The sequence below is a fragment of the Cygnus olor genome, chromosome 4, assembly GCF_009769625.2.
Source record: "Cygnus olor isolate bCygOlo1 chromosome 4, bCygOlo1.pri.v2, whole genome shotgun sequence".
Taxonomy (NCBI): domain Eukaryota; kingdom Metazoa; phylum Chordata; class Aves; order Anseriformes; family Anatidae; genus Cygnus; species Cygnus olor.
In genome coordinates this window covers 62,107,251-62,123,672 of record NC_049172.1, presented here as the reverse complement: position 1 = coordinate 62,123,672, position 16,422 = coordinate 62,107,251, and the positions used below count along the sequence as shown (strand labels likewise).

General features: G+C 36.7%; 1 protein-coding gene across 6 annotated transcripts in view; it reads left to right on the top strand.

The window, feature by feature from the left end:
• Positions 1-16,422, top strand: part of CC2D2A (coiled-coil and C2 domain containing 2A) — a 58,266-nt gene that overhangs the window by 35,976 nt on the left and 5,868 nt on the right. For 4 of the 6 annotated variants that reach the window (XM_040557208.1, XM_040557207.1, XM_040557205.1 and 1 more), the window contains 11 exons: positions 1,161-1,252; positions 2,830-2,997; positions 4,480-4,585; positions 6,009-6,118; positions 6,239-6,335; positions 7,541-7,639; positions 10,711-10,887; positions 13,055-13,075; positions 14,149-14,352; positions 14,817-14,906; positions 16,259-16,372. In XM_040557208.1, the coding sequence (XP_040413142.1) occupies positions 1,161-1,252; positions 2,830-2,997; positions 4,480-4,585; positions 6,009-6,118; positions 6,239-6,335; positions 7,541-7,639; positions 10,711-10,887; positions 13,055-13,075; positions 14,149-14,352; positions 14,817-14,906; positions 16,259-16,372 (1,278 nt within the window). The remainder of the gene's footprint in view (positions 1-1,160; positions 1,253-2,829; positions 2,998-4,479; positions 4,586-6,008; positions 6,119-6,238; positions 6,336-7,540; positions 7,640-10,710; positions 10,888-13,054; positions 13,076-14,148; positions 14,353-14,816; positions 14,907-16,258; positions 16,373-16,422) is intronic. The other 2 variants (XM_040557209.1, XM_040557206.1) reach the window with 1 other exon arrangement.

Sequence of the window (16,422 nt, the reverse complement as noted above, 5' to 3'; positions counted from 1 at the left end):
TAAAAGAATTAAAGACAATGGAGAATATTTGAATCTTCCAGGCAAGTCTTGGTAAGTACCAAAACCCAGATTCAGTACGATAATACCAAAAACTATTTTGAACTGAGCTATCACATCTGTGTTGGCCCTATATGCTTTACATGATATTCATGTGCATACTCAAACATACAGCTTATGCAGTGCACTGAGTAATAGTACAGAGTTAAATACCTTATGGTATTTAACTGATTGTCAGTCTTGTACAGGAAATAGTAGTAGTCTTTTTTAAAACAACACTTGGATATTTTACACTTCTGTAAATTGTCAGATGTGCTTGAAAATTAGATTGCTCACATCAGGTCTGCAATTCATTTCACTCTGAAATGTCATCTTTATATGATTATCACCTCAGCACAGTGAAAGATTTCATAACTTAAATGAAAACTTTTAAAAATAATGAAAGGAGATGTATGGTAGAAAACTTTGTTATTGCTCTTCTGCAGCTGATCTTGTAATAGAACAGTATATAAAGGCATTACTAGCCTGAGTAGTAGACAAAAAAAATTAAAAAAAAAAAAAAAGACAGTGCTCTCAGTCAGTCTGCTTCTATACTTCTATATAGCTGTTGGGAGAAGAGGGAAGTCTTTCATCAGTCTGTGACCTCAACATAGAAATGAAAGAAACTAAGGATTTTTAAACGTTTATTTTAAATCATGGTGTTAGTAACACAGGCCTTGCTGATGGTCCTGCAGTCCAAAGCATTGCCTTTAGTCCCTATAGTTAATACTATAAACATTTCTGTACCGTCTTTTCTGTAACTTCATTTAGATGCCCAAAAGAAATGTCTGTCAGGGTCGTTTATTGTTGTGATTGTTTCTGATGATGGGCTGTAATTAGATAAGACTTGATTTTCTGTTCTTGTGATGTATGCTTTCATATGTTTACATCTGGCTAGCTTATACGTTTCTAGAAAATCATTGTATTCATAAAATAAGCTTATATTATGTTCCAAATAAATATCTGGTGGAAAGAACATTGATATGACATACAAAAGAGGGATAAAATAAAGAATCTATATTTGAAGTTTTTTGTGTTTAATAGACAAAATGCAAGTATTTGCAGTGGTTTGGGATTAGAAGTGTAATTTTCTCTCTTCTCCCTCCCTTTCTCCCTATTCACAGGTTCGAGAATCAGTAATAAACCGTTTCCTAATAGCAAAACACCATTTCCTTCTCTCTGATCTTGTCAATGAAGAGGAGATTCCTAGCCTGGGGTAAGGGAGTTATCTTTATTGTTTCTAAGTCAGTTAACGTAAATTTATCTCTGTGCCTTTTTTGCAAATTGTACTGATGTGACCAGCCAAGGAGATTTTGTGTTTAGTGTAATATATTGTTTTCCTATCACTATGTACCCCTCTGCCAGTTAGCCAGAGCATTGATACACAAAGCATATAACTTCTTTGAGGAAAAAGGATGGGTTTGGTAGAAATAATGTGATAGCATGTAAATAAGATTTAGCATGGTATATTTTGGTGATTTTGTTTACTTTACGTTTCGTCTACTTCTGTATGGTGTTGCTAAATATCTATGCTGTTTACTTTCAGAAATGTTGCTGATTTGGGAAGTGTTTTCTCTCTTTTGTATGGTTATAATTTGTTTTATTATTTATGCACCTTCTTTGAATTTTTGTTCCAAATCTCATACTTCTTGATTTTGACGTTTGAGTCATCACTACATAGATGATTCTTAATTAGTGTTGCTCACTTAAAATCTTTGTAAGTAAACAGGTAGTGAATGGTAGATATTTTTCTTTTAAAAGAAAATTGCTTGTCTTCATTCTAAGTGTGACACACTTGAAGTACAGCTAACACTTTCTGAATATATGGTATAAATCTAAACAGTCCCATCTGCTGGAGATACAGAGACTTGCTCTCTTAAACAGGGTTCATCCTGGTTTTCAGTTTGCTTTCACATCTCAGAATGGGAAAAATCCAGTTGAGACTATAATCAACTTTTGAAGTTGTTTAAGATCAAATGCTTGGTTTGTATTTTTTTTATCATGAATACGGATTCAAATTGGATACAATTTGCTAATTCATATAGTTAGTGAATTTAGAATAGTAACATTAAAGTATCTACATTTTTATACTCCATTTATAATACCATTAAAGTATCTTCTTAGTGAGATTTCAGTAACTCACAGATTTATCTTAAAAGTAATTAATGGGATTATTTGTTTGTTATATATAAGGAAGTAATGCTATGGGCTATCAGTTTTTAAAGTAGATTTTGGAATGTCTTCCGTCACCTAGGTATTTTTGCAATTAGTATCAGTGATATGCAAAAACATATCTGTTTTTTATTCTTTTCCTGTTTTTTTGTTTTTCCTTTGGTTCTGCTTTGCCTTGGGTTATAAGTTCTGAGGGTCCAGGGTATGTTGTGGCATATTTATTCTGATTCTTTTCTATAGCCTATTGTTTGTTGTACATAGCTGTGTAATTAGATTTCTTTTACATATTTCGTAGAGAGGTTGTCGTCTACTAGATACTTTATTTATAACACTGTAGTTATAGATCTATCTTGAGTTGTCTTATTTAAATCTTATGTAATTTTTTTTTTTGGGGGGGAAGAACTTTTTTGCACATTTAAGTTAAAATTTATGAAACATAAGACAACTGGATTGCATAGTACTAAATGATTATAACATTTTGACATTTCATAGAGGTTTGTATGACACTAGCAGTGTGTATTTACTTTTTCTGTTAGTGCATAATTAGCATGTGTGTCATGGAGACGCTGGAATTCTGGATTCTGTGCAAAAATGACTAAATGTCTGTTTTCTGATTATTAGTATTTTGGGACTTGGCCTCTTTAAACTGGCAGAACCAAAACGACCATTAAAGCCAAGAAGAAAAGAAAGGAAGAAGGTCACAGCACAGAATTTATCAGATGGAGACATAAAACTGTTGGTGAACGTCATTAGAGCTTTCGATATTCCAGTGAGGAAGCCAGTGATGAGGTATGTTTATATGCTTGTTTTCAATCCAGATTCACGTTGCGGTCTCAAGTGTTTTGAGGACAGCTGAAACAACTAATGTTGAAATTCAGTCGTGGGTTGTTTTGATCCTCATGTTAAAAGCATGTATAGATTTATCTTGTTATTTAATAATTTAAAAAATGCTATTTTCAAAGCTTTTAGAATAACACAACCATTTATTAATACCTGTTAAATTCAAAAAATGTTTTATGAACTACACATCTGCTTGACGAAAAAGCTGTCTGGAAGATAACTTGTAGCTTTGACAACACTGTAACACTGTTAATATTGGATTAATTATATCTTAAACAAGCCTTCTAGTTATACTCAAGGCAATTTTAATTCATAATATCTTAAATACAAAAAATACATATATATTACAAAATTCCAGTTATTCCTACTGTATGTATCTCCTGAGGGTTGCCTGTTGGCCTTCTCAAGCACTCTGTGAACTGGACATTTAAAGGAATGGAGTGAGCCTGATTTGGCTTTTACTAACTTTGAAGGTGACCGTGACCTTCAGGCATATTAAGGTAATGCCTGTGCTGCATGATGCTGTGTCCTGAGCAGTCTGGTTCACTTTCATAAGTGCTGTATTACAGCAGCATTCTCTCTCTCGCTCTCCCAAAATGAATATGCATTACATTTAAATTGGAGATATCTTCATCCTGCTAGCATCTTCTGCTTGTTTTATCTATTTATTATTTAAATGAAAAAAAAAGTTCCATTGGATTTTTGTAAGTAAGTTCAAACGGAGACATAAGCAATTCGTATTAGAAATATGTTGACAGGAAGGAAAAGACGAGAATTTGAATTTACTGTCAGTAGAACAAAAATAGCTGAAAACCCTCCCAATATTTTGGATAATCTGATATCTTATTTTGAGCTGCTTTTTCTGTGAATAGTTTTATAATATCTACCTTTTATAATATCTACTGTTGCTTAGTACTGAAAAAGTTACTTGGAAACACTATAAAAATAAGCATATTTATCATTTATTTTATTTCACTGATGAGTTGCTGACAGTGTAATCTTCATGTGGGTTTAATTTTGTCATAGTGGCCTTGTCTAGATACCATAAAGTCTACACAGTTCATGAATTCTTTGGGGATTCATCTCCTTAAACTGAAAAGTCTGTGTCTCAAAGAGATTGTCCAGGGGAAGTTTTTCAAAAAATAAATAAAATAAAAATCTGGGGTCTATAAATTCTTCAGAATGAAGAGCCTCGAAGCACACAGCACTTTTGCAATGAGGCTTATAAGAGCAATACACTTGCTACCCCACTCTAGCATGTTTTTTCTTGTTATTTGACTGAGTAGTTATCCTTCCTAGGTTAAAGTCGTAACATAAAGATACCAGAAGCATTTCGAGAACTTTGTGTGGTTAATATATGATGTAAAGGATTCATATTTGATAATAGGGTCTCTGTCTTTTCATGATGATGATGTCTGTTTCCTCTCATAGCAAACCTCAACAGCCATCCAAGCCTTCAAGGTCCTTTAATGAGATGTTTGCAGCCTCTCCGTCAGCCCAGAGCCCAACTGATAGTGTAGATTGGGCATTTGACCAGGTATATTATAAAACTCATGAAAATTATAGCAATCATTTGTTAACATGAAATAATGAGCATTCCCCCTTTTCACATACACACCATCGGAAAGATATCTTACTAGTAACGTTATCTTGCCCACTCCTGGATCTCCAAAAAGATAGTTGAGCTGCAAAAGATTCAAAGGATGATAAAGATGTCAGAAATCTAGACTGGCTGCTGTGCAGTGAAAAATGTTTGGTCTTTTCTGTCGAAATGGCAGTCACTGGGAGTAAGGGAGAAGGAAGAATATGATAGAAAAGCATAAAACAATGAGTGATATGGATAGCAATTGACTGCTCGCTGGTTTGTTCAGTAGAAGTATGAGGGGTCATCAAATGAAGCTGGTAGGAGCTAGGTTCAAAAGAGAAGCTTTTAATTCTTCATGTGTCAGTTCCTATGTGCTCAGAGAAGTTGCCTGTATGTATTGTGCACAAAATTGGTTCGCTTGCGTTGAAGTGGACATTGGACAATTATTTGGAAGAGTGATCCATTGGGAGTTGTCAAATAGAAAAATTGTTACGGGCTTGAGAAAGTCCGTCCATCTGAAGACAGTTGAAGCCTGGACGAATAACAGGAGAAAATACAGGCACCTGCTGCTGTGTTCTTACTCTTCTGTATGTCTGTTTATGGCCATTTTCAGTCTGAATTTTGGGCCTAGTGCACTCTGCCTAAACCAGCAGAGCCTTTCTTATGACTGATACTGAAACTACATTTGTTTGCTATTGAGAACTAGGTTCAGCATCCTTCTGAATGAAGATGGAAATCCATTGGGGTTGAGTTTTTGTTTGTTTTTGTTTTTTTGTGTGTGGTGGTGTATGGGAGGGTTGTTTATTTGTTTAGGATTTCCTTCAAAATTATAGATTCTTGAAATGGTTCTGACACGAGCGTTTGAATGCTAATGAAATGCTACATTAATGCATTTTTAATTACATTAGGGGTTTGTTGTGTCTAGTAAAAGTTGATTATCTGCAATAGAGACCATTTTCAGAGACAGCCAGGGTTGTCGCAGTAGGCTTCTTGGATTACAGATAAGAGGATACAAGGGCACGGGTGACTGGATCACCTGTTTCCATTTCCTTCTTTGATTAGTTAGCCAGGAGTTTTCACAGACTTGGGGGGGAAATGTGGCCTTCCTAGTGTACATAATATGACATATACTGAGTACACATCACCTTTTTGAAACGTTAACACACAAAACAAAAAAGCTTCATAAATGCTTAGAGAAGCTTGGAAAGTGCGATATTTGAGCTATATTAAAAGTGTTTGTCTGGACTGGACCAGTGTGACCTTCACAAAGTATATGCTTATTTTCCTTAAATACATGAAAATACGCAATTTAGTATGTTCTGATGAGGCATTTTATAGAGGCCTGTTTTCTTTGTTTTGATTTTTTTTTTTACAGGTTTTAGTCCGTCCTTTTGTAGAAGTTTCTTTTCAGCGAACAGTCTGCCGGACAACGACAGCAGAAGGTCCAAACCCCAACTGGAATGAGGAACTTGAGCTTCCATTTAGGTATAGCAAAATGAAACCAAACTATTTCTGAGTAATAAGAATTCAGTTTGAGGATACAGATCTATTCAATTTCCTCGGTTCTATTCAAATCACACTTATTTTGTTTATTCAAAATTTCAGAGCTCCTAATGCTGACTATAGCACCCACAGTTTGCAGTCAGTGAAGGATGAAGTGTTCATTAATGTTTTTGATGAAGTTCTTCATGATGTTACAGAGGTGAGTTCATAACTGAAGGTCAATGTGCTTTACAGAATATTGTGAACTTTTCGAAGTTATCAGTATAAGACTTTTCAGTGTAATAGTTGTCCTGGTTTCGGCTCACCCTCCTGAGCCTCTCTGTTCTCTACCTTGTCATTTTTTACTGTTACGTCTAGTCAATATTGCAATACTGTTCAAGGGAGCAGTCTTTATAGTGTTAACCTGTGTTTGTACAAATTAAGGTTGTACTATATAGTCTGCTACTAGAGTTCAACATGTGTATGTAATCTTTTACTGATATTTAATGACACTTGAGGTAATAAAATTGAGAGGCAACACATGAATAGTAGTCTGAATTCTACTCTTAAACTTAATCAGCTTCTTTTTCTTTCTTTTTTTTTTTTACACTAAATTCCAGGTGACTTATCCCAGTTCCTGTATTCTTTTATTAACCTTTTTATGCTCTGTCTTACCCTGTTTTACAAGCTGTTTGGTGAAAAGTAGGCTCTTTGTGTTGGCATAAGTCGTTTCCCTGTTCAAGTCAGTGAATGCTTTCCCAGTTAACTCAGTATGCATAAAAATAGCAGCCCTCAATATTCTTGAAAATATAACCGAAAAGTAAATAATGCACACAGTTCACTGAGAACAGAATTCTGCCCTCAAAACTGAAATGGTATTTGATGAAGCAGAAGGAAGAAGAAAGGTACAGTCTTGAAACTCAGATGTCTAGCATTTGGAGAAATCTTTTGGTTTTTAAGCTTGTAGGCTGATCATACTAGATTTGGAAATCACTGAGAGGCAATACATTTGAAAACAATGCTTCCATTCCACAGCTATTAGATTTTCATACAATTTTACCTTCAAAAGGCTTTTTTTAATTCTAGTAAAACGTTTTATGAGAAGACCGGCACTTAATTTACTTAGTCTGGGAAGACTCCTGTAGACTCTTTGTCAGATTTCTGAGATCTCCATCACAAGTCATACAGGACTTGTACCCTGAAGTGCAAGCACATTGTGTTAAGGAACATGAATTTTTGTTCAGCATCTGGCACACTTGAAAAGCATGCAATAATTGTCATAGTAGTAATTGAACTTATATTTACAGTAAGTTAAATGATAAAAATCCTGTATTGTTTTAATAATTGCTTTCATGAAACTGTTGATTGAATTTAAATAAAATGAAGTTGTCTTACAAATTCTTATGTTGGCCAACTTTTTATTAGGATGATTGTGACAGAAGAAGTGGTATCCACACTTGTGTTGAGAGACGCTGGCTGGGATGTGTTAAAATTCCATTTACTACCATATATTTTCAAGCAAAGGTAAGCGTCAATAACTTGGAGTCCATCTCTTAAAATAAAAGATGGAGAGTGGGAAGGGGTTAGGGTAGTCAGATTTAATTATGTTCTCCGTACTTCTCAGTCTATTTGTATGGAACTGCCTAAAAATATCTGTGAAAGCGCTGTCCTTTGTCACATTTGGTGTGTATTTGTTAGTAAGTTCAACATTTTGAAGGGAGAAAAGATAGACAAGCATACTTCTGCACTGACAACACAGCCTGGTTTCCTTCAGTAATGAAGTTAACACAAATTCTTTAGATGGTTTTGACAATGGCTTTTGAGATTTCTGATGCTGCATTGCCTAGATAGGTGTTAAAGAAATTTGACCTCACTCTTTTTTCACACCTCTGATGAATCACCACATTTTCACCTTTGCCTTTTCCAGTCCCTTCTTTCCTCCATATTTAGAATGCTTTAGAGAAGCTTTCTTCAGGAGATATCAGCGCTTAGTCATGGGAGTGTTAGGATAACATGCCTTTCTTCATAGAGGAAAGGCTTTTTTATTATTATTTTATTTGTCCAGCCACCCATCCTGAACTTAGCTTAAGGTAGCTAATTTTTCACATCAATAGCCTTTTTGTATCATAATCCTGCTTTAGAATTCTTGTTCTACAGGGCAGTTGCTTTCACGTGTAGATCAAGCTGTCATGCAACAAGTCTCAGTTGCTTATTTCATGAAGATTCTGGTACCCATTGCATACCTAATGACACAGATTAGTTTGCTATATGGACAACTTGTCAGAACTTTAAAGGCTTTAAAATATATTGTGAGCCTCTTGGATTCTTTGGGTAGAGGAAAGTCTGCAGGGGTCTCATTTAGTTTAATGTTGGAGTTCAAAGTGTTTTTCTTGGGCCATCCTTTTGCAAGGCATAACAACATAACTGTCACGGGATTCAAGAAAGCATGGAATTCTTTTCATTGCTGACAAGTTTTGGACAGTGTTTATCTAAGTAGTGCTAGTCCATTTCCTTCTGTTGGATCACTAATAATATGCTATCGTCAACTCGTGAGGCAAATCGATGAATATGAGTGCTTGAGGGTTGTGCTGCCCTGTAGAATGAAGTTCACATTGACTTTAAGAAAAGGTAAGTAGTACGAATTTCCAGCCTTCTTTTCATAAGGCTTTGGACATCCTGTACAAATAATGTCACTTAACGTGACTGCTGTTGTTACAGGTCAACAAACAAGAAAGAACAAGATCCTTTACTCTTCTCAGGGAAATGTTCTGTGCCAAAGGGATGAAATTCACCTGAGAAGTGTGTCTACTCACAGCCCTGACAGACTTAATGGACAGACTCAGACATTTTAACAGACTGCGTACCAATATGTAGTGAAAGACATAGCCCGTAATCCATCTTTGACTACCAATAACATTGATGATAACCTCTGTTCTTGGTGGTACTTGTTGTTGAGTCAGCCTTTCCGTTGTAGGACCAGACTAGCTCCAGGATTGCTGTCAGATGCACTCCTGACTCTCTCTTTGAGGAGGTGCTCCTGTTTGAGATTCCTGGGGCACAGTGTGAGTGCCTGCACAGATCTCAGCATGTGAACAGTATTTATTACTGAAGTTGAAGAAGCGTTATCAGTCCAACAGTTATATCAAGGTGCCTCTAGCAATTAAATTGCAGTGCCAAATGAAGCATTTCTTCATCCCGTTCTGCTATACTGCAGCAGAAATTCTGTGTGATTTATTTAGTCTTCTCCTCATGAAAACTTAATTTTGTTCTTAAATGTTTGATGAGCCAGCCCAGTGAGTCATCTGTTCATCTTCTACTGAAGATGTCCTTCCTGTCAGCAGTCATCCTGTCCAGGAGGATGGAAGACTCAGATCTTTACAGCCAATTCTCCATGTACAGCATAACCTAAACAGCATTAAATTTTGCCGAAAGCCATATCTGAATTCTGCCCAAATCAGGTTAATCTTCTTGCTTTTCTCTTAAAGCTGCATAATTCCAGTGTCGAGTCTTGCCCTAGCAAGTGCAGGGCATGCCATCTCTTTTCTGATACGACCTTTCAGGAAGAGCTTTCTCTTCTGTTTGTGGTGGCAGAAGGAGGTGCACAGGGATGATGAGTCTGCCAGAGCCCTCTTCCATGGAGAAGCTGGCCGAATGGGCCTGGTTCCGACTGCACCCGAGAAACATCAGCAGCTTCTGCATGGAAGGTGCTCCAGCATCTCACAGATGCATCCTGCTCAGAGGCAAAGGCACATTGGCGTGATGCTGCCTTCAGAAGGCAGTATTTTGCCATTTTGTCACTTTTTCCAGGTCAATAACGCCATGTGGAGATTGCTGCTTAGTCTTACCAACAGTCTGAAAATACACAGAGAAAAGCACTTGAAGTTGAAAAATTGCATGCCTGTCAATCTTCTTTGAGAACAGTTTACAGACATGTACATTCATACCCTATTGTCCTCTATTTTCCCACTCAGCAGCTTCGAAAGACTTAAAGAATGAGGAATGCAGTACAGAGACTGGATGTTGACTCCTCAACATCAATATATGTATTATCTGTTGGTGAGGAAGGAGCTTGTGGATAAGTGTTTCTTGTGGGTAGTGCAGTATGACAGCACACATTATCCTTCCTGTATGGTGTTAGTCTTTTTAAAAATAAAAAGCAAAAAATTGCATGTTTTAGTTCTTTTAAAGGACTCGTTCCACAGGGAGTTCTGGGGTGTGTATGCATAAAATAATGCGTATTTCAAAGAAAAACAGTGAAAGGCTGGCAGTCTTTTTTTCTAAGGCCTAGCGTGTATTATTTCCATTACATTAAATATTAATGTCCATAATAAGCAAAAGAGACTGAAATCAAATAGTAACTAATACCTTTGACAATGAAATGTCTCATGGGTTCCCCACAGGTAATAAATACATGTCACATACTCTTGTATTACTGTTCTGGAGCTCAGAATAATACAGAAAGCGAGGGAATAAAATACCTGAATACCAATACCAAATGTATCTGAGAAGGAAGTTTTGCTTTTTCTGAGGATTGTTTCATTGGTGGTTTTTTTTGTCATGGACAGTTGATGTGTATGGGCTACTGTATGTTGTAGATTGATGGTACGTTCAAGGTGGATGTTCCTCCAGTGCTGCTTGGCTACAGCAAAGAGAAGAACCTGGGAATGGAGAGAGGTTACGATTCTGTGCGCAATCTGAGCGAGGGCTCCTATATAACACTGTTCATTACCATTGAACCGCAGCTCATTCCTGGAGAGTCTGTCAGAGAAAAGGTAACGACCAGTAATTAATCATCTTCTTGCTGTTTGTTTCCCGTGGTGCAGTTCCTGAGATGCATACGAATACTTAGGCTTACTGCACTGAAGGACACAAATACAAGTACTGAAGGGCATTAATAACATCCTGAGTGTTCCACTTCAATTTTTTTTTTAGCTCAGTTCAATTGAACTGGATTCACCATTAAGTGAGATGGACACTTAATGCATGAAAAATAACTTCTGCCAGGCATCTAGTTCTAAGGTTAATACAAAGCAAATTTGTATTTAATATCTATGAGCATATCATTTTCTCATTTACTTCTGTAAACAATGAAGTGTTTGAGTATTTGTGAACAGACGAAGAAAGAAGCTGGCAGGTGCATCCACAGTATTCTTGCTTCTGTGTTTACAGTGTTCAAATATAGCATTCATTATTTAGTGCTTTGTGCATGCCTCCAGATCTTGAAGATAATTACTTCTAAGCAGCAACTGTTATTTTTTTCAGTTATTTTACTAAACCAGAAGCGCCTTGCACTAACAACAGTAATGTGTAGTTAAAATAAATATGCCACTTGCCATTTTATGTCACATTTTGCAGTGATCTTGAGATCCATTCGGTAAGGATGTTTTTCATGCACAAACAGCAGCAGTTGTTGTTTTTGCAACTCAGCGCTACACGGGTCATTTGGAAATTATCCAGTCATATGGGTGGGGTTTTCTGCTCTTATGCAATACTGTGGGAGTTTTTACAACTGAGTACTGTTGAAAATAAAGAAAATGAACAGTGTGGATTCATGGATACCTTTTAAAGTTAATTAATTTGAATGATAAGATTATCACTAGGGTTTTAAGCAGTAAATATATATGCCTTTGAAGCATCTTTAGTAGACAAGACCTTATTCAAGAGTTTCATGACCTTCTTATACAATAATTAGTTTCTAGGAAAAAAATGTACTGAACTTGAAAGGAAACAGACAAGTACTGCTTTGGAAGACCAGTCATAGAAATTCAAACAAGGGGGAGATTCCTGTAAAGTATTGTGGACTGGATGTTGCGAAACCTGACCTCTTTAAACAATGAACAAATACTCAGAATTTGTTTCTGTAGATGCAATTTGATGCTTGGTTACCAAAATGTTATGTATTGTATTAATGCTTAGTAAAATTATGCAGTTTGGTAGCTATATTTAGAATTGAACAGTTTGGTAGGGAAGAAAAAAACCAGTATATTTTATTAAAGTCATAGATCTGTCATAAGTTCTATTTCACTTGAAATACAATGGTAGTAGCTAACTGCCCCTTACCAAAATTCAGACATAAAGAACTAGAAACAGACCGAAGTGTTTTCCATTCTGAAGATGCAGGAAAGAACAATAGTACAGTAAATCACAAGATGGGAAATGAGTCCTTTGCTAAGTAGCATGAAATACTGCGTGCCACAGCTAAACTGGAACAAAGTTTGCATTGTCACAGAAGTACATTGAAAAAAAAAACAAAAATGAGGAAAATCTTACCAAGGTAAGAAAACTATTGGTACAGATGATCCCTCATAAAACTTGAGGAACAGTGAGAAAACAGTTGGGGTGAGTTCATCAGTAGGAGTTTTGCCTGATTTTTGTTCTCTTTACATAAGAGATTTTTCTGTCTTCTAGAAATTGTACTTAATAGCAGATGATTTGTTTACCTTCGATCCTAAGACAAACCAAATTATTTCTTCAGCAAACACTGTACAGGATTTTTGAATAATCACTTTTTCAAATCAATATAAATAGAAAACAAAGTAAAATAGGATCTCATGTTAGAAGAAGTTCAGTAAAGCAGAACTAAGTTAATTAAGAGACTGTCCTATTTTAGGTGGTATCTCTAAGGAGATCTGTACTAAAGTGGTATGTGCTTGTGTTCTAACCGTTGCTGAGAAGTAATAACTCTATGCTGCACTTCCCCAAATGTAACATAAATACTTATTGTGGAAATCAATCATCATAAAATGACAAAAAATTAACTAAATATTTTTTCTGTCCTTTTTTCCTATTCCTAGCCAGTCCTGCTGTAGTGAAGTGATTTGAAATATTTGTGTACTGTTTCAGGATGCTAAGCGTAATTTTATTTTAATTTTACAATACCTTTTTTTCTTTATCTATTTTTCCTCTCTTTCATCCTGTCCTTCCTGAATCTCTATATAGATGAATGAAATGCTTAAGAAGGTAAAATATTAATAAAGCTAACTGAGAGATTCTTGTTGTTCCATGTTTTAAGATTTAGCTTGGTTCAGCAATCTTTTTGCACTTTATGCTTCTTGACTAACATCATAGTTGTTTATTTCTCCATAATATTTGCAGTGAATTATTACAACAAAATTTAAAAAGTGCCAGAGGTTTCATATTTCAGCCATTAATTGTGGTTAAGAAGAGTCACCGTTATGAGTGTTCCCTTCTGACTTGGAGGTCTAGCTACAAGGTGCTGCCATTCTACCTCTGGTTACTTTGAGAAGAAGGATAACAAATGATGAAGTGGTCTAGTTTGAACTAAAATCTTATGAAGGATGAGCTTTAATTCTCAGCACCACTAGAATTACGCAAGGGATTCCAAGTAGATGCAAATTACTTTGATCCTAAGACCTTTAAAGGATGACATCTTAGGTGACAGAGGAGCAAATAATTGTCATTCTTACATAATGTATGCTTTTCAGTCTGAGATTCGCATCTGGAAAAGCTCATCTAAAAGCTTTAAAATTTTAGAGAAGTCTGAAGAATAAGAACCCACCGAAAAAATGTCTTGGACCTTCTCTGCAAATATTTTGGCATTGTACAGGGTTGTCCCAGTAATATTTATATAAACATTGCTGGGATTTTGTGCATAACCTCGACTGTGGTTTTAATAGAGTGAGTGTTGTGTGACTAGCGTGTAGGATTACTCTTTTGGTACCTAACCATAATTGTTCACCTTTGAATTAATGTGTGATGTTACACAGTCATCCCTGCGCTTTGTTTGGCATAGCTGTCGCTACGTTTTTAGTGCTTTAATAAAGCCAGCTATAGATACAGGTCACCGTGTGCATTCATAAGTAAATGCTAATTGCCTGCTTTTCCATTACCCTGAGCTTTCATTACCTTGAGCCAAAGTACATAATGCAAGGAAAGTGCACAAGGCTATTAGGAAGGAATTTTACCCTCCTTTTATGCTTCTGCAAATGGTGAAATAAGGCCAAACATAGTAAAGACTTAACCCTAAATTATATATAAAACTATTTTTATATAAGTTCTACTGTCTTTTGAAGTTTGATACCCAGGAAGATGAGAAATTGCTCCAGGCAGCAGAAAAGTATGAAGCTGAATGTACATCAAAGTTTCCAAGCCGCCAGTGCCTGACAACTGTCATTGACCTCAATGGGAAAACAGTTTTTATTACCAGATATGTCAAACCTCTGAATCCACCGCAGGAGCTCCTTGATGCCTGCCCAGATAGCTCTCAGACAACAGCAGTAAGTATTCAGAAAAGATAGTGAAGTTTCAGGGATGTAATTTCAGAATGTGTGTGGATGCACGTGCACATAGACATACAACATTTTACATGTTTGCTGTATAGCTATGCTTTTTTTATTTAAGGAGATGAGAAATAAAGTGGTAGTGACTATGTGTGATACACAATAAGTGAACCCTTAGTGACGCTGGAAAAGGCTATTTGTCTTCTCTGGAAAAATAAGGGTCTTTTGATAGCCAATACTCATTAATATAAAATTATACCAAACCTCGTGAGAGTAAATTCTATCAGTCTTTGGTGTAAGCTCTAAAAGGAGTTAGCTGCTGCTATAACAGGGTTAGTCAGTGTTTTGTCACTGGTGTCTTGGAAACAGCACTGTGCTTCAAGTCTAGTGTAATAATGCCTTTATTATATGCCCGTGTAGAGAACTGAAGGGATGACTAGCTGTATTTTGTTTCCTTGCAGGAACTGGTGGCTCGATATGTTGCTTTGATTCCTTTTTTGCCAGATAGTGTGTCATTTGCTGGAATTTGTGATTTGTGGAGTACATCAGATGTAAGTAATGCATTAAATGTGAGGGTTGTTTTTTTTTTTATCCTCTTGTATGTGATGCAATATCCAGGGGTCCCCTGCTTTTGGTGGGAGTTCAGAGTAGATGAGCTCTTGAGGTCCCCTCCAACCTAAATTATTCTGTGATTCTATTATTGTGAGGACTGTTTTTTCTTTATAAGTTATTTATTTACAAAAATGCAGAATTTCTTTATCGGAGGACCACCAGTGCTTGAAAAAAGTTGCTCATAGTAATATGAGCCAAAATTTTTATCTTTGATACGTTGTAGTTGACCCTAAGAATACTTAGGGTTTGAAGCTTTTCCCATTTTTTTCAATTAGAAAACAATCCAAAATAGCTAGTCACGCACAAGTGGCAGAATGCTGACTGATGGAGACTTTAAAACTACACTTAACATTGATCGTTCTAAGAGACCACAGAAAAACACTGCTTGTAATTGTCAGCAGTAATGGGAGACTGAGCTTTCTGTGTCTCATGCGAACCTGTGGAGTAGGAACAGATATTAAGTTAATCCCAGGTGATGTTTGTACCATCTCGGAGCCTTTGTGCACGCTGTGGTGTAACCAGCAGGCAGCTCAGCACCACGCAGCCGTTCGCTCACTCCCCCTCAGCTGGATGGGGGAGAGAATCGTAGAAGGTAAACATGTGAGAACTTGTGGGTTGAGATAAAGACAGCTTGATAAGGAGGGGAAAAGAAAGAAAAGAATAAGAAGGGGGGTCGGGGGGGAAGGTAGACAATGCAGTTTCTTTCCACCAGCCAACTGATGCCCAGTCTGCCCCTGAGCAGCAGCTGCCCCCCTCCCTTCACCCTCCACCCCAGTTTTTTGTTTCTGCATGACACCACTTGGTATGGGACATCCCTTTGGGCAGCCTGGGCCGGCTGTCCTGGGTCTGTCCCCTCCCAGCTACTGGTGCACCCCCAGCCTCCTTGCGGGCAGGGCAGCATGAGAAGCTGAGAAAGTCCTTGGCTTAGTGTAAGCACTGCTCTGCAACACCAAAAACATCGGTGTTATCAGCAGTATTCTCACCCAAAATCCAAAACACAGCACCATACCAGCTACTAAGAAGAAAATAAGCTCTATTCCAGCATAGCGGAAAATTCAGAAGAACTCAAAAGACCTTGGTTCTTACGGTAAAATCTCAGATCTGCTTCATGGATTTTCACAGCATTCACTCTTGCTGTGTGCGTTCTGCATGTTGAAGCAGTGCCTAATAAACAATGAAGGTCAGTTACAAAGATCCAAGGGGAATCTTTTGCTTCAGAAGTGTTAGGAAATATTATTAAATGTTATAAATGGAGAACACTAATGCAAACTTTTTTTTGTCCCTCAATTAGCAATTTCTCGATCTTCTGGCGGGAGATGAGGAAGAACATGCCGTGCTCTTGTGTAATTATTTTCTTGGTATGGGGAAAAAAGCCTGGCTTATCATTGGAAATGCTATTCCTGAGGTAAGAGGATTTTTTCTTCTGGTCTGAATATCAACTTTCATTCTCTGAAG